Genomic DNA, 18,454 nt, shown 5'->3' on the forward strand with positions numbered 1-18,454 from the left:
AGCGGCCGCTTGCCCCAGCATACACGCAATACTGGAATCTTTATGCTCGCATCCCCACCGCAGCAAAAAATGCTGGAGTGAAGGGAAAGGATACTTGATGGGCTAGAAGCAGGGGGTGGTGGGGAGGGGAGAGGCAGAGCCAGCATATGTGCACAGCGGAGGTTACAAAGACAGCAGATCTGAGCAGAGCAGGGGGCACGCACCGAGGAGAAAGAAATGGGAGAGAGGCCAAATGCACAGTTCGGAATAAAAAAAAAAAACCCCAGGAGGAGAGTGCGGCATATGGAGCGGGGAAATAAAGCAAAACTTGCACAGCCTGCGAATAATTGAATAGAAAATACAGGAAGAGAGGGAAGGAGCTTGATTCATTACTGCCCTTCACCTTGTGGAGACAGCTACACCCGGGAAGAGGAGGTGTGGAATACAACAGCATCTTTCATGTTTTGCAGTGAACTGTAGGTTTTACATTTCAACCCCTGCCATTTGTGGTTTTCTCCTTGCATAGCTCCCGCCTTTTGTTTAGACTTGATTCCTGCAGGCTCTTTTCTTACCTTTGCCTAATTTCTAATTTATTTTCATTCTTGCTTTAGCTATTTTTTTTTCAAGGTAAGTCTTAAATTAAAATACCTTTTCCAGATACTTGAATTGTTTTAACCTTCAGGAGGTCGTGCCATTGCTAACTCCTAACTGAAATTAGTTTCCACTGAATCTGCAAAGCTATAGCTTCTTTTCTTCCCCTCTCTCTTCTGGGAGTTGCTGATGGAGAGCAGGGTTCCCTTTGCTTCCCAGCACCTTCCCCTGCACGTTGTCTTTTCCCCGCGCTGGCGGTTCAGGAAGACTTGCTGCTAGCAGCGTGCAGGAAGTGGTTCCTGTGGCAGTAAATTATCACAAACGCCTGACGTGTTGCATAAGGGGAGTAAATAGGGTGTCACGAACAACTGCGGGGGTGTTGTGACCAAAAGAGATTCTGCTTCCACCACTGCTCGGCTGCCCACATGAGAAAAAGACTTCGTGGTCCCAGCACCCAACATGCCAGCAGAGCTGGCAGGGAAGCAGGGGAGCTGAATGTTCCTCTTCTGGCTCCTCCAGACAGAGGATTGAAGGGCATGTTTCTGCGGGAGAGTGGGGAGAGGAGTTAAGGCTCAGGCAGCTGTTGCCCTCCTCTGTGGCCAGCTCTGGCTAGCTCAGAGGCCTGTTGACTGAGAACACTTTTCCCCAGGTCCAAAGTTGAGTCCTAAAAGGAAAACAGAGGTGCCTATCCAGACCTACAGTGTAAAAGATTTGTTATGGGCTCTATGCCTATTTCAAGCCAATCAGAAACCTGACAAATAGGCAGCTACATGTGTTTCATACTTGGAAGATTTTTGCCTAAGCTGTCTGATTAAGAGGGATGCTGTATTTGCTTCCTTCTTCCATTTGTCTGGAGTCCTGTATCTTTGAACACGCGCTGTCCGTGCTGTTGTTAGACTCCTAAGACCATTAAAGTTCTAGGGGCGCTGATATTTTACAAGCAGATTCATCTGCCTTTCACACAGGGATATTTTTACCATTATGAGAAATGTAAGTTTAATTACAATGGTTTTAACCAGGAAATCTCCCCGCCTTAAGAAATCAGAGCTACTGTGTTAATCCCAGTGAGCAACTGGGACTTGACAGCGTGCCTGTTGTTATGATGAGAGTCAGGAAGAGTGAAATGTGTGTAGGAAGGGAAAAACGCACAGGAAACATGCCATCAAGGACAGTGGTGTCGAGCTCACGCAGGGCAGCGCACCAGTCTGTGTTTGGCAATGACCTGTGAGCTGGAGCAGCGCTGGCAGGTTGCTGCCCTCTACGTGCCCGCACAGCCCGGATCACACCACCGCCACGATTGCTCAAACACCTACCCAACCTGTTCTGGTGGCTCACAGCGAGGACATCCAGCCAGGCCACTCTGCACCGTCAACCCGTCCAGCTCCTGCAAGCACAGCACGGGCCAAAAACCACAGCTCTTAAGCAAATATGACACAATTGCAACTGGGTTTATTTCCAGCACCTCAAGTTATTAATTAGCCAGCTCTAGGCATCGCTGTTTCTTTGCAGGGTTTGCTCTGGCTGGGTTAATGGCTACTTTCAGGTCTGAGAAAACCAGCCTGGGCCTGTCCTTTGTCTCGCGATGCTCTGACAAGCTGCAAACCTCTCTGGCTCTCGCCCAACCTCCATCCCTATGTATGAGCTTCTTCCCAGCCAGAAAATGTCAGAGCAAGCGCTCCCTGCTTAGCTCTCCCTGTACCTCTAGCACTTTAACAAAATTGGGCAGAAATTATGGTGTTTCCCGTAGGGATGTAAACAGAGGGTTTTATCATCTCTTCAGTCTGCAGTTGCTACCTTCCTGTAGGAAGTTTGCACAAATATCAGAGGGGCGGATGCAAACTTAATGCGTTAACTGCCCTTTAATATCAATGCCACATGACTCAGTGAAAACCTATTTCACCCACAGTCCTTTCTCTTACAGCCTACTTTGCCATCCTTTTTTTTTTCTCCTCCTATGAATATTGCCAGTTTCCCCACATTCTTATCCAAAAGGATTGAGAGCTTCCTGCCTAAGCCAGGTGCAAAAGTGATGGCTACTGCATGGCCGAGGCAGCAATGAAGTGTTGATCAAAGCCTGACTCTTCTAATGGCTCTGAAAAACACGCGCTTGTGCAGGCTGCATTGTAGCTCACATAGCGGAAAGTGTATTTAGCAAGCCAAACCTAGGATCATTTAAACCTGAGGTTCTCAAGAGCCTCACAAAAAAAGTACAACTCCACAAATTTCAGAATTAGTGGAATCTACCAAGCAACTTCTGGAAACCGTAACCCGGATTTGGCCATCTGCAGCGGACTCACCTACTCCGTATTTATCCCTGCTGCCTACAGTAAAGAAGCTGAATGCAACTGCTGCTCTGGTGCTGTGGTCTTCCCAATTAACATGCATTCCCATTGGTCTCAGTCCTCCCTTGTCTCTAAACCAGCAAGTACATTAAAATAAAATCTCTCTCTACCAGGAATAACCTATTTTGGGAATGGGGGAAGGGAAAAGTAATCTGAAGAAAGCAGATACTGCAGAAAGAACTCTGATTTTGAACCAAATAACATCTTGGTGCTTGGTGGGTCAGGTGGGGAGCTGAGTAGTGAAAACTCAGGAAGGCATAAGCCAGAGGGATTTCAGGGGTATATACTAAAGAGAGGGGTTGGATATTGGGTAAAACCCCATTAGGTTGCAAGGAAAGGTTTTTACAGCCCCTTTCCCTGCATTTCTCAAAATTACTTCCTGATGGAATTATTCTTTACCACAGATCTGGACACAAAAAAGCATCTGATGCTGATTAATTTTATGCAGATCTGTAGCAGAGCCTTGTGCTCTCACTCAGCCACAAGCAACTCCTGAATTCCCTGCTTCTGACTGTTCCCATGGTAAAACCAACCACGGCTACCAAGGCAAACACAACCTGCAGACAGTGCCTGAAAGGTGGCATTTTGATTCACTCTCTCTCCAGAGATTCTCCAGATTCAGTTTGGAACACTGAGGTAGCAGGTGAGATCCAGCATCACTGTGATAGCTCTGCCAGCCTGTGCTGATAAATTCGCCCCCATCGCTCCGTGAAGCCGTGCCAGCACATCTGGGAGGCACACATATCGCCCAGATCCATGGGGACCGAGTTATAGTGGTGCTGGCAGATGCTTGCTTGTTCATTTTGTGGTTTTCAGAGATCACTCCTTTTGTCTGATGTTCCAGAAAAGCACGGGATGATCTTAACCTTGCGTCGCCTGTTTTTTACAGCAAAACATGGCTTGAGGATTCACACTCTAGTGAGGAACAGAAACTTGAAACTGCCCCTGAGCACCTACTGCATCAGGTTGAGACGTTACCGTGTTGATTTACACGCTCTTCAAATTTGTAAAGTGGAGGAGTTTTTTTCCCCACACGCAATTGCAAAGCCAAGAACTCAGTTTCAAATGAAAAGTGAGATTAAAAATACAGCCCGTTGGCCACACATATACCAGGCAGGCCATACCTGGCCCTCTTCGTTGGCACCCCTGATTTAAAGCATACCAGAGAAAATAACCCAAGAAGCAGTATGTGTTCCCTATAAATAGCTGCTCTCTAGGTAGCAGTCAGTGTGTGGTTTATGGACAAAACCCGTCCAAACAACATCAAAGTGCCTGGTTTTGCCGAGTTGTGTGTCTAATTTGGCCAACACCTCCTGTTGCAGAGCGTCGTCCTGTTTTCTTTCACAGTCCTCTGAACCCTATGGTAGCCTTTGGACAGGTTTTATGCAGAGTTTATTGAAAGATTGGTGCACTGATTTACTGCATGGGCTGCTTGAGCCAAGGGAAACAGGAACTGTGTTCCTAAAGCATGAAAAGGCAGAAAGGAAATTTTCTTATTGAAATATAATTTTTCCACATTACTTAACAGTCTAGAAAGTTAATACCTTTCTGGCAGCGCTTCCCACTGGGAAAAAAAAAACATGGTTCCTACTCAGCCAAACAACAATGTAATAATGTTTTAGGTTGCATTAAACGTCTCAGAAACTGGCAGGTGTCACAGCCACCTTGCCTTCAGTGAAAAAGGCAATTGAGAGCCCTTATGAAACAGGGGATTTACATCAGTAGGGGCTACTACACAAAAACCAGGCACATGGCAAGGTCTGAATAGATGGTGAATCATGTGGCCCAAGGGATTTTTCAGGGTGGGGGCGTGCGTGTAAAATACCAGACCGTGAGGACCAGATGGTGGAGCTCTGCATGCGCAAGAGAAACAGCGAAGAACGCTACAGAAATGGATACTGAGCAGCTGAAAGTCAAGGAGACAGAGCTTTGATTTTGAGAAATGGCATTTCCAGGGCCGAATGACAGTTGAAAGAGGCCTGGGATTGTGAGCAAAAACGCAACTGCGGAAAGAAAATGGTACGGATGTTCTGTAAATAAATTGATTGACCTTGAATATATACCCAGCTTTGTCATAGGCTTCTCTTACACTGATATTGTCACCCATAACTTCTTTGTGTGTGCAACGTGCACTTCAGCTTTCCTACGTTACGGCTTCCCCTTCCCTATCTGCTGGGTCAATTCACACTAAATTCTGTGGGGCAGAGATTTTTCAGTAAAGATCTGTGCACTTGACAAACAATTGCTTGTGTAACGTCTGGAATTATCAGAAATTCACTCTACTTACATGGTAAGCCATGTTCTTTAGGTCCTGTAAACTCTTCAAGCCATTGTCTCTTGCTGTGAATGTCCATGCTGTAGTGGGAATTCATCACTGAAAACACAAATAATTAATATCACTGGTAATGCTGAAAAATAAATATTTAAGGCTCTGTCTTGTTATTCACATTCTTAACTAAGTTTATTAATATTTCCTTTGATATAAATGGGGCTACTTGTTCTTATTGTTAGTTTAAATCTGTGTAAATCTGGGGTCTATCATCAAGAAGGAAATTCTTAAAGAGTATTTTGAAAACTTAGTTCTAAAGACATTTAGGAAGAACAATTTCACATTCATGTCTAGTTTATATTACCATATAAACTAAAAATATGAGTATGCAGTAGCAGGCGTGTGCTGCTGGTCCCCTCTTGGACTGTGACTACAAGGGAGTACCAGTACTCTGAGACCTTGCTGTTGTTGTATTTTCCTTTAGGAAAACTGTTGTGAGCCATGCGTTTAGCACAAGGGCACATGCTATGATAGAGCTTAAGGGATCAGAAACTTAAAACTTGGACAGTATTCAGCGTTCCTCCAAATGGAAGAACACAGCTAACCAGAACATGTTGTCAAATCTGTTAACATATTTACTATTTAAGACAGTATTTTGTAAGCAGAAAAAAATTACTTCTTTTCCGCCCATTGACTCGCTGTAATCACAAAACTCATGGGCTTTTAATGTAATTAAATCTCAGTTTCCTTGACTTCTTCAAGCACATCACAAAGGACAGAGAGGGAGGCAGCAGAAGCATGTTGGTGGTGTTTCCTTCTGAGGTCAGGCTAAGGATACGCCTTCAGGTTCTTTCAGCCAGGAGGTTGCAAGCACTTTTCCCTGGGCTTGGTATTTTGAGAAATGGGAATATCAGCTTATTTCATCACCTTGTATTGTGAAAAGGCCATAGCTTCCATATTCAACCTAACCTGTGACTCTATTTTTTGGGGTATCCTCACAACTAACCTGGATTAGCCATCACTGCCATCTAAAGTGTTAAAGCATCTTTTGAACACTGTACACTTCCAGCAGCGCTCCTAGGCAGTATGCTCACCTTTCAGTCATTTCTGTCCTTTTCCTTGGCAATCATGAAGCAATAAATTAGTAACAAGATGGGAACACAGATATTTACCATACCCCACGAAAGTCTTGATTTTGGTACGCTCGGCCTAAATCTCCATACGTGTATTGACTCTTGATCTACAGATGTGTAAGCTTTTGATGAAACAGAACTTGTGGCAAAATCAATATACAAGCCAAAACAAAAGTAGGAGGACACTTGGAATGAATAAAGATTAGATTTGAATGTTACGAATAAAGGGTTGAATCATCATCCATTGAAATCAGTGGCAGAATTCCATATTAGACATTACTTTTTCAGAGTCAGCAAAATACACTGAGATTTTTGCATAGGACTTTATATGCTTCACGATGAGGGTGGGGAGGCCCTGGCCCCGGTTGCCCAGGGAAGTTGTGGCTGCCCCATCCCTGGAGGTGTTCAAGGCCAGGTTGGATGGGGCTTGGAGCCCCTGATCCAGTGGGAGGTGTCCCTGCCCATGGCAGGGGGGTCAGAATTGGATGATCTTTAAGGTCCCTTCCAACCCAAACTATTCCATGATTCTATGATTCTATGCCTAAAGCACTGCATGCCTGTTATTTAAAAATAAGTAACTGAGACACTGAAATGCTAGATTCCATCAATATGAAGTTGACTCACTACAAATTGAACATCCATTCATTAAAACCACTGTTTGGAGTGTTTACAGTTGATTTTATAATCTACCCATTTCATATTTTTTCATCCCAAATCTAAAGCTGTACAAATCTAAAAAGTTTCTCTAATTATAAAACGCACAAGGAGAGAAAGCTGTGAGAGATGTAAAGATCGTTTCACGTGACTTGCAAAAAAAAACCCCAAACAAAGCAAGAAAAACAGCTTAACAACGACCTACAAAATACTTTCACCCCTCCAAAAAAACTTTAATGGCGATAATTGACTTAAAAATGATTTGAATTATATGTCCCTTCGTTGGGTATTTACGCATCCCTCCTCCTCCCTGTGGCTGAAATATCCTTTCCTTGCTTTTTGTTTGCTGTGTGCACAAAGCACAGAGCTGTGCAGCAGTGCTGTTTGCATTCGGTCTGCAAGGCCATCTAGTGACACAATCGTGCACGAGAAAAATGCAAAGCCCTGGCTGAGCTGCAATATATTTTCGTAGCTGAATTAAATGATCTTACTCCGCTCCAGCACGCCCTCGGTGGTTTGTTGCTATTCCTACAAGTGGTATTTCACAAATTTTACAGTCAATGTTGATTTTTTAAGAACTGTCAGGGTTTACGTGAGACAGAGCGAAGACAGAAACACAATTCTTTGTGGGAACAGTGTTAGATTGGCACCTGAGGGGTCTGTCGCGAACGCAGCCTCACTCACCTGACCTGCGTATCACAGAATCATAGAATAGTTTGGGATAAACCAGCATGGTGCTTGAAGTCCAAAGGGGCTCCCCTGAGGAGTAAATGAGGACTGGGGCAGAGGATGCTGGCACCACAGCTGCTGATGGGGACGAGCGCCCAAGCGCAAGTGCCATGATGGGATGATGGGGAGAGCGAAGGGGACAGGGTCATACAGCCCCAGATGGTTGGAGGCCTTGGAGGCTCATCTGGAGGAACAGGGGTGCACAGCCCCTGTGAGGTTTGGGGGAGAAGGTCTGACGGAGAGTTGAAGGGGCTCTGCGGCACCCACCAAGGCTGCGTCCACCTCGGCACTGGGACGCGGTGGGTGCTGAGGGGGTCCTGCAGCTCTGTAGGAGCTCAGGGGGCTCCTCTGGGTGCTGAGGGGGCTTCTGCAGGTGCTGAGGGAGGTCCTGTGGGTGCTGGGGTGGGGGGACGTGGGTGCTGAGGAAGGTCCTGTGGGTGCTGAGGAGGGGCTCCTATGGCCCTGTGGGTGCTGAGGTGGCTGCTGAGGAAGGTCCTGTGGGTGCTGAGGAGGGGCTCCTATGGCCCTGTGGGTGCTGAGGTGGCTCCTGCGGAAGCTCAGGTGGCTCCTGTGGGAGCTGGGGGTCTCCTGTGGATGCTGAGGTTCTCCTGTGGGAGTCGAGGGTCTCCTGTAGGAGCTCAGGCCCTCTTGCAGGTGCTGAGGCCTCCTGCAGGAGCTCAGGGTCTTCTGTGGGAGCTGAGGGTCTCCTGCAGGCACTGAGGTTCTCCTGTAGGAGCAGATCTCCAGCAGGTGCTGGGGGTCTCCTCCGGGCTCTCAGGTTCTCCTCCAGGCTCTCAGTCTCCCCTCCAGGCTCTCAGGTTCTCCTCTAGCCACTCAGGTTCTCCTACAAGCTCTCAGGTTCTCCTCCAGGCTCTCAGTCCCCCTTGCAGGCTCTCGGTCTCCCCGGTTCTACTCCAGGCTCTTATCCTCCCTCCAGGCTCTCAGTCTCCCCTCCGGGCTCTCAGGTTCTCCCCCAGGCTCTCATTCTCCCCTCCAGGGTCTCAGTCTCCCCTCCGGGCTCTCAGTCTCCCCTCTGGGCTCTCAGTCTCCCCTCTGGGCTCTCATTCTCCCCTCTGGGCTCTCAGTCTCCCCTCCGGGCTCTCCTTCTCCCCTCCGGTTTCTCATTTTCCCCTCCAGGCTCTCATTTTCCCCTCAGGGCTCTCAGGTTCTCCCCCGGGCTCTCATCCCCCCCAGCAGGAGCCGCGGTTCCCTCCCGCCGGGCTCCCGCTCCCCTGGGTCCCGCCCCGGGCTCCGCTCCGCTCCATGGCGGCCAACGGGGCGCTGCCGGGGGCCGCGAAGGAGGTGAAGGCGGTGATCGTGGGGGACGGCGGCTGCGGGAAAACCTCCCTGCTGATGGTGTTCGCCGAGGGCTCCTTCCCCGAGGTGAGCGGCGGCCGCCGTTGCGGCTGCGGGGCCGGAGGGGCGGGGGGGGAGGCTGCGTTCGCCCCGCTCCAGCCGCTTCTCCTCGTTTCTGCAGGAGTACAAACCGTCTGTCTTCGAGAAGTACAGCGCCCGGCTGGCCCTGGGCAAGAAGGAGGTGACCCTGAACCTCTACGACACGGCAGGTGAGGGGCTTTCTCCCTCCCGCTCGGCTCTCCCCGTGCCCTGCGCCTGGGGCTCAGCCCGAACCCGGCCCCTGCGGCTTGGAATTTCAGACAAAATAAGCAGAAAAGGCTTTTTATCCGTATAAAATGTGTGTCCAGTGAGCGTGGCCCTGTTTCTGTTCAAGCAGAAACTTTCTGTGTCCCCTGATACCCGCGCCCGCTCACAGCGCTGCTTGAAGGCTGGAAAGCTTGAGGGGGGGGCGTCAGACGAGATTTGAGGGAGAAATTCTTCACGATGAGGCTGGGGAGACCCTGGCACGGAGAAATAGTGGCTGCCCCATCCCTGGAGATGCTCAGGGCCAGGTTGGATGGGGCTTGGAGCCCCTGAGCCAGCGGGAGGTGTCCCTGCCCATCACAGGGGTTGGGGCTGGATGGGCTTTGGGGTCCCTTCCAACCCAAACCGTTCTGTGATTCTATGATTAGAGTCCAGAGAAGAGCAACGAAGCTGGTGAGGGGGCTGGAGAACAGGCCTTATGAGGAACGGCTGAGAGAGCTGGGGGTGTTTAGCCTGGAGAAGAGGAGGCTGAGGGGAGACCTCATTGCTCTCTGCAACTCCCTGAAAGGAGGTTGTGGAGAGGAGGGAGCTGGGCTCTTCTCCCAAGGGACAGGGGACAGGACGAGAGGGAATGGCCTCAAGCTCCACCAGGGGAGGTTCAGGCTGAACATTAGGAAAAAATTTTTTACAGAAAGGGTCATTGGGCACTGGAACAGGCTGCCCAGGGAGGGGGTTGAGTCCCCTTCCCTGGAGGGGTTTAAGGGACGGGTGGACGAGGTGCTGAGGGACGTGGGTTAGTGTTTGATAGGAATGGTTGGACTCGACGATTCGGTGGATCTCTTCCAACCTGGTTATTCTATGATTCTATGATTTTGCTGCTAGAACAACACAATATCATAGTTCAGACTGCTAGAGATTAAAGTACAAACCAAACAACAATTACCCGTTGCATGCATAAATGTGCCTGCCAGAAGAAAAAGGGTCACTTGCTTAACAGCAGTTCTAGCCATGGGCTCATTCATTATCTTGACAACCCAGTTTATTAAGAAAATCACATCACATAGCAAACATGTCTGGAAGGTTTAAAACCCAGATCCCAGATGTAACAGTCAGCCAGGAAAATATTTTAACCTCCTGCCATGTGTGATCAAATACGAAGGAAGAAAAGGCTGGTTTGCATTGAAAATAAAAAGGCTGCAGCAGTAAAAGTTAATTTGAAAATGCTGATAGTTTGTTCGGGTTCATTTCAGAAACTTGTGAAATTGTTTGTGTTCAAAGTTGCAGTTTCTGAACTGGCATTTCCATGTGTCGACTTGCTTCTGTCAGCAGCCCCTCATTAAATTCCTCTCTCAGCTGGGTGATGATGTTCTGGGGTGGGTGAACAGCAGCAACTGTGGCTTAAAGAAGAGTTGAGATACACTACTTATTACTGGAAGTACAGTGAGTGGTTTAACAGTGCAGCATATTAGCTGTATTTTGTGAATCAGCTTCTGACTTATTGAACTGCTCGAGATGTTCTTGCACAGCTTTACATTTGTGTTTGCTTCTTGGTCTGAAAGGTTACCAAATAATTAAAATTATTACAAAATCATATGAATGGAATAAAAGGATGTAGCTTCAGCTACGTGCCATGCAGCAGTGTAGGGGAGAAGACAAAGCTGGTCTTCTAAAAAAGCGTCACTGGCTCTTCATTGCACACCCACTGCAGAAAGGACTTGGATACTTTTAGGATCTTGCTCAGAGCAACACTAAAGAGAGCTGGATGTACTTCAGTGTCGCGGGAATGTAAAGGCCAGGTTCATCTCTGAGGGCTGTTTAAAGTCAGAAGGATTCTTTGTATTGTCAAGTCCTGTGCAGCTTGAGACTTTGAGCTTGTCCTACTTACTGAAGGAGGACACAAAGTGCTTAAGAATCAAACATTTAAAGCTACAAAATGTATTTCTTTTCTTGACAAGAATTTTGTTAACAAAAGCAGTCAATTAGTTAGCCTAAAACACACAAGAGTAACATTTTTGGGGAGACTTTTGTACCCTGCTACTCTGCCTTCCTCATCAGAGACACCTCTTGCTGTTGCAGGAAGTTGGTGACATACATACACAATGTGTAAAGTCTTTGTAATGTCACTTGTTTCATCTGCAAACAGGCTTTGCAGCTGCTCGTTCAGTTCAAAGTTTCCATTTCTTGCTGTGCTTGATAGACACAAAGGCATTGAGAAATAAGTTAATTCTAATTTTTTACATACTAAGGGAACAGTGTTGATGCTTTAGCTGCAGCTCAGGCATGAGGTTGAGTTTCTGATGCTGTGCAGTGCAGGGCTTTCTCAGACGAAAGAAGAGAGCTCTGCTGGGCTGGGAAAGGCTGGGGAGGAAGTAATGTCTCATCATTTTGGGTGCTCGCTCTGACTGGCAGGAAGCACACGCAGAGCCTCCACCGGGGTTTTTCAGGTCTGTAATGACAGGCTGACGGCAGCCCGAGGCCTCAAGAGAAAATCTAAAAGCCAATATATGCAAGAGTAATTTCTTGTAACTTTGCAAGGGCGGGCGTGCCTGAGGAAGACAAAACCCTCAGCTTTTTGATTGAAGTGTGACCCACCACCACCCCAAACTGTCCTCTTCTACTGGCTTTATTCTTGTCAAGAAGCAAGTCCATCTCCCAACTTGTTCTAAATTGAGTAGTGAAAACCCACATCTGGCTAGCTAACAATGGCAGCGTTCCCGTGGAGCCTGCAGAATAGCAAGTCAAGGAAAAAGCAACAAAACTGGTGAAGGGGCTGGAGAACAAGTCTTAGGAGGAGCAGCTGAGGGAGCTGGGGTTGTTTAGCCTGGAGAGGAGTCTGAGGGGAGACCTTATCACTGCCTTATCACTTCAGGATACGGTTTAGTGGCAGATAGGAATGGGTGATCTCGGAGGTCTTTTCCAACCTGGTGATTCCCTGATTCTATGAATACTGGGTGAATTTCTCTATGTCTGTGAGAGCCCCCGTTGTGTGGTTCCATGTCAGTCCCAAACCGTGAGTGTGAAGTATTACAGACCACACGTGGACGTATGTAGGAAGTGGTTGGCTGGTCTGAATCGGGTAGCAGGATATTACGTTCTTCCTCACCCGCTGGCGGTTGGTGGCAATGGACAGAGCTGCCATGTGTTAGAGGAACACATAGGGGTAGACTCTCTCCTTACAGAGAAAAAGTCTCCCAGGCCTTTTTTTGCATTTTATTAGCGCTTAAGGCCAGGCAGTGAATGGGATTGTTTTCAGCAAGAGGGATGTTGATGTTTAAGACGCTTACAGCTTGATCTGGATCCTATTACAATCCTCAGCAACTGCAAAACTGCATCTGAGCTCTTAAAGAATAGCCTCCTCTCCTTCTAAGCGAGTGCCGAAATCATCTGACCATAATACAAGTTGAGCAATTACCATCTAACCCTCCTCCTTTGGTCTTGCGTTATACCTTGTTCTGTGCTCTGTAGTTGAAATTCCAAACATGCATGGAGCTGCATTTTACACAGCAGCATTTTCTCATTTATTTATTTTCTCAGTTTGCTTAAAAAACCATAACTGCATGGCTGGTTTTGAAGATGAAAGTGCAGTTCACTGGGGCACAACTATAGCTTTTGACTTACAATACGGCATATTTGTGTCACATCACTGAAGACACCTCTTTCTGTTCTCCCATCCAGAGGAATATGGTTTTAGCTGTATGTTCTGATTTCAAGCAAACTAATGAGTTTCTTCCAAGGGGACGTTTCTGTCTGCCTCAAAAATTGCCAGTAATAACTTGGAGGACCTTTTAATTTTACAAGCTATTTTGGTAGAGGCTCAGAGGCACAAACTTGAAGAGGGACAATCATAACACAGCACATAACACCAGAGGAGGTTAGGAGGAGAAAGAAATGTTTGGCACCTGATGTGTTTAATGCAGTTAGAGGATTATCCCAGCAACAAAATTGTAAATCAGTTGCAAACAAGTAGGTGGATTTGGGAGAATAAGAAGGGCTAAGCAGCACAGTCTTTGTTCTGAATGTTTATACAACATACATGATTTTGTCAATTGTCTGTTATTTCTAGATTAAACACGGAGGGATCAATTTGTTCTTCACCTCGCCCATGGAACAGGCTGCTCTTGCAGGAACTAACATACGGAGAGTGGCCCAAACCTAAGATTCCTGTTTTACAAACATCCTGGGCAAACTGAATAAGGGCTTATCCAGTCGGGATTGCCTTGTATAACCTTTATCTCGATCCATCATTTAAATTAAGGAGGGGAGAAAGTATTATAGAGCTATTGGCCTTATAGTATCTGCATTTCTTCGGATTGCAGCTGGAGACACGTGTGTTTGCTAGAGTGAGCAGTATGTGACTTGGGACTGAGCCAGGTGCCAGGGCAGGAATAACTGGTATAACGCTGGGGGATGCTGAAATTTTCAGCATCCCTTCATTTGAAATATCAATACAAAGATTTGAGATGTGCAACTTCCCTGTAGGGCAGTTTCTGGGCTGGGCACACTGTGATAATCGCAGTAAGGAATGGCATTCCCAGTTCTGGTTTTGGATATTTGGTGTACCACAGACACACATACCTGATTCCAGGAGCAGCACTCAGGCGGCAGATAGATCTTCTACAGACTGCTTAAATCACGGTTTCTTTTCTTTATTAAGTCTCTGAAAAAAATGTCAGATGAAAAAGATTGGGTATTTTTCCTGAGCTGCCAATTATATCTGGCAATTCCTGCTTTCTTGACCTTAATCTCTCAAAGCAAGCCACCTCCAGCCCCCAGCACGGTGATTACTGCCAAGTCCTATGTACAGCAAGAGGAACAGCACAGTTCTAAGCAAATTAGCTTCCCCTCATCAGATCCCGTGCTAGAATATCCCTAATCAGAAGTACAACAAATCTCCTGCTTTTCCAGAATTCAGCAGCATCCCTAAGATCTGCTGCATAGTCAGCTTCAAAGGCCACTCGAGCCTGGCTTATGTTGCAGCACATCTTGTAAAATCACGTGTGTTGCTACAGTGAGCAGCAGGGCTACAGGCACAGCGCACCACTCGCTGCTTTCTCTCGGCTCACTGGGCTGGGAAAAGCAAGTTTGCCACTAAGAATTTTATGCCAGCATCTGTGTCTAGAAAACACGGTGTTTCTGCTCCTCAGAACGGGTGCAAAAGTATTTGGGAGAACAGAGCCACTGCTAAATTGCAAATGTTTTAATCAATAACTGTCAAATTCCCCTTACTGATTTTGCTTGTGAGGAGCAAGCTGGCAATTGGTGATTAGAAACTGCTTCTAAGTACTCAGCAGTTGGACTATTTTCTATTAAAACTTGCCATGGACCTGTTTGTTATTCTAAAGCATCAGTTTTGTCAGTGATAGGAATCTCCTGCAGTTAACAGAAGGAATTTTACAAGTATGGAAGACTTGCAGTCTATGCAATTATAGTACCATCAGTCCTGAGCCCAAGTATGTATCCTTACATATTCCCGTCATATTGCTTGTTAAAGACAGAGGTTTCTTTTATCCAAAACATTCTCTGTTTCAGGGCAGGAGGACTACGATAGGCTACGACCGCTTTCTTACCAGAATACAAATGTCGTGTTAATTTGTTACGATGTCATGAACCCCACTAGTTACGATAATGTCACAGCTAAGGTAAGAGGCTTTTATAATTGCTTCAGCCTTTTAAATTAATTATATGCACCTGATATATGACAAGATAAAAGAGAGGATGCTTTTAGTAACCTGTACCCGGGGCAGGCAGAGGCACAGATCACTCATCAAGCAGTGAGCAGCCGGTCACAGACCTTAGACCTGGAGCTCACCTCTCTGCGGCTCCTACATGCTCAGAACTGGGGGTGGCTGTGGGACACTGAGATCATAAACCCAGCCAGTGAAATCGCTGCTTTATCTGTAGCAATGTCACACCACCAAGGTTGTACATTTAAGATTCAAGACTACTTCCACTGCGTGCATATTTAATTTGGGGGAAGAGACATGTAAGTAACCATGTGTCTGTACTAGGGTTTCTGTAATGCTCCAAAGCAGAAGTTAGCGTTCCGGTACAGAGCATCAGGAAAATAAAGTGAGACTTGGTCCATATTCTTTAGAGGACCTCTTTGGTATTTAAGCAGATGTTAAACACGGGCATAGCAGCAGATGTTTTAAAGCAACTGACTTTGGGTAGGACTTGAATCTTTCTGTAGCATAACTGTTGCATGTTGGGCCCCTACCACCACATTAATGACCTTGAAAATGCAGAAATTGCAGCTTATATTTAATGCTGGTTCTGTTCCTTGGCTGTATGGTTTAGATTTTGGGGCACAGGGAAAAGCCAGATACAGAGGTTTTGTTTTTCTGCCATCAGTGGTATCCTGAGGTGAATCATTTCTGCCGGGGTGTCCCGCTGGTGCTGATCGGCTGCAAGACAGACCTTCGGAAAGACAAAGAACAGGTGCGCAAGCTCAAGGCTGCTAAGCAGGAACCCATTACTTACAGCCAGGTAAATATCAATGCATTTAAAGTGGTGTCCTCTTTGCAGGAGATAAAGCACACTTACTTCAGTAGCATCATTGCTCACAAGCGTAATCACAGATAATCCAAAATTGGGTGATCACAGTGTCCAGATAAAGAAATTACTGACAGCTGGATTACTCCTGTTACAAAATTGTAAGCCTCGACTTTTCTAAAAAGCCTGAAAAGAAACTGCAACTGCATCACCACTAAACCATGCTTGTAGCTTGTCTTTCTTGCACTTGAGATGCCTGCCCTGTCGCTTTGTGCACAGCTGCAGATTGTCCCTTATTTGCATTAATAACTCCCTTCCTCACCCTTACACGAAACAGGCAAGTCTGCTGAAACCTCACGCAGTTACATTCCAGGGCCCACATGGTCTTCAAACTCATCTCCTGTATGAGCCCTCCCACTTGTTTTTTCTCCCCTTAAATACAAGCTACCTCAGTCTTTTACAGCTGATGGCATCTTGAGTCACACAACGCGATGCTTCCAATGCCAGGCAGAGAGGAGCTGAACAGTATCTGCCAGCACTGCAGCTTGCAAGCAACTGGAAGGAGACAAACCATGCTTAAATATGCTGAAGAAAAATCCCCCTATAGAAGCCTGAGTGTTGAAGTGACCCCGCTTCCAGGGCTAATAGTGAATAAACGCAGAGCTTGTGAGCTGGGGGTAGCAGACCTCGAATTCACACTCCGAGGCTCACAAGCATTCAAAAGAGGGGGCTGATTCTGCAATGACAATAAAAGGAACTCAAGCAAAGTAAGAAATCACTGTGTTTTGTCTGTAGTGATTTCACGCAACCAGGACTGCATGCAAATGTTTTAGATTCTGCTCTGTTCCCATTGCATGCGTTTGGGTGAGGCTAAGAAATGCAGGCCCCTGTTTTTGTACAGGAGGACTCTGGCTGAGCCTTTGTGATGCTCCACAGCAAAAATCAGGGTTTCTGCATGTGCACCAGCAAAACAAGGCAAGATATTGGTCCAGATTCTGCTCTTGCATGTGACATTCATTACTAAAGGTGACACCACCTAATTGTTAAGGTCAGGCCTGAAAAAATACTGCCGTGTAGACATCTTATCCTCACTTCAGTATCTACCTCAGCATTTACACAAATTTAATACCAAGGCTATTTTTACACTATCAGCAGTCTGCATCTTCGAGTCTGTAGTGCACTGAGCTGTTAGGTCAAGCTCTAGATCAACCCTGGGGACTAATTTATTTAACAGGCCTCAGTTTATTACCAGTGCCACTTACACTCTAGCACTATATCCAGAAGCAGCTGCTTTCTTCCTGACCTCACGATATGAAGATGTACAAAACAATTCCTTTTCTTTACCATCTCATCTTCCTGCTCTTTACTTTGGGTTTACATCTTCTCTTCCCTTTTTACCTTCCAGGGCGAAGCAGCTTGTCAGCAGATTAATGCTGAAGTTTATCTGGAATGCTCAGCAAAATATAGTGAAAACATAGAAAATGTATTTAAAGAAGCAACCACCATTGCACTGAATGCCATGAAAAAAGCCAAATGCAAAAGGAAACGGAAAGTGTGCTCCGTGTTGTGACCTGGACTGCGAGAGAGCACCGACTGCCCGGGAGCCCAGCAATTCCGATTCTAAAAAGAGTTTAACTTGAAAGACTGTTTTGGTTTGGTTTTTTTTCATTATGTTTGTATGCCTAGAGCAATTTTTATTTTAAAATTTTAATTATTTTTGGTATTTTTTCACTTTTGTTCTATTGCTCTCACTAAAGTTTTCAAAGCTCTCTGTCAAGGTTAACTGATGCTGCACGCCTTTGTCCATCTGGCTTTTGCAAGCGACCATCGCTCAGATTTTGGACTCATTATTTAAACTACAATGAATGCAACTGCTACAATACAACTTAATTACTGCTTGGGTTTGGTTTTTTTTTCCTCTGCAAATTAACTGGGGCATGTTATAGCTACAATTTACTACTAAAGATAAAATTGTCTTTTTCAAGTAGAAAAGCCCCATTTTTTAGAAGTGACGTTACAGCAGCTCACAAGGCACCTTTGAAGAGGCAGAAATGAAGTTGTTTCAACATTTTACTCGGTGGCAGTGGCCTGAGTTAGCACTGAGGAGGTCCAGAGTGCACAGACAGAGCGTCCACTACTCCCCTTGAACCCCCAGGTCAGCTTTGCAGAGCTGCAGCTTCAGAGGTCTCCTTGCAATGACTGCTGCTGGAATGGAAAGTGGTATTTATCAATGGAAATCCATCAGTTGCCCCAGTTCAGACATGGAATAGCACAGGTAATTCACAGCAACACTCCAAGCACCTACTGTTTAACATAAAGCCACTTATACAGTAAACTTACATAGCTAATTTAATAAATGACAAATGCAAATATTGGTGCATGCTAAGGGAAATACTTAACTAACGTTCGTTAACTGATGAAATTGTCTCTATTGCTGTAAACTAACATTTTCCCATTAGCGAGGAAGGCGTCAGCTTAGGGATGAGGGATGTTCCCACTGCACAACTTACTACCCGTGCCTCATCTCAGTTCTTCTGCACAGCCTCATGCAGGAAGATCTCAGATTTCAGGAGCGTTCACTGGTTTGTAACCATCATAAACCAAACTCAGGCCCTGGGCACCCTGATCCAGTGGGAGGTTTCCCTGCCCATGGCAGGAGGGTTGGA

General features: G+C 46.3%; 1 protein-coding gene across 2 annotated transcripts; it reads left to right on the plus strand.

Moving 5' to 3' along the window:
- The first annotated feature begins 8,932 nt into the window (after positions 1-8,932).
- RHOF (ras homolog family member F, filopodia associated) lies at positions 8,933-17,930 on the plus strand. Of its 2 annotated transcripts, none has more exons than XM_069871143.1 (5): positions 8,933-9,080; positions 9,175-9,262; positions 14,826-14,935; positions 15,648-15,782; positions 17,194-17,930. In XM_069871143.1, the coding sequence occupies exons 1-5, from the start codon at positions 8,961-8,963 to the stop codon at positions 17,356-17,358; spliced, it is 618 nt and encodes a 205-aa protein (XP_069727244.1). In that variant the 5' UTR covers positions 8,933-8,960; the 3' UTR covers positions 17,359-17,930. The 2 variants fall into 2 exon arrangements, with proteins under 2 accessions (XP_069727244.1, XP_069727245.1); XM_069871144.1 differs by lacking the exon at positions 17,194-17,930 and adding an exon at positions 16,242-17,187.
- Positions 17,931-18,454: the final 524 nt, after the last annotated feature.

This window comes from Phaenicophaeus curvirostris, chromosome 17 (genome assembly GCF_032191515.1).
Source record: "Phaenicophaeus curvirostris isolate KB17595 chromosome 17, BPBGC_Pcur_1.0, whole genome shotgun sequence".
Taxonomy (NCBI): domain Eukaryota; kingdom Metazoa; phylum Chordata; class Aves; order Cuculiformes; family Cuculidae; genus Phaenicophaeus; species Phaenicophaeus curvirostris.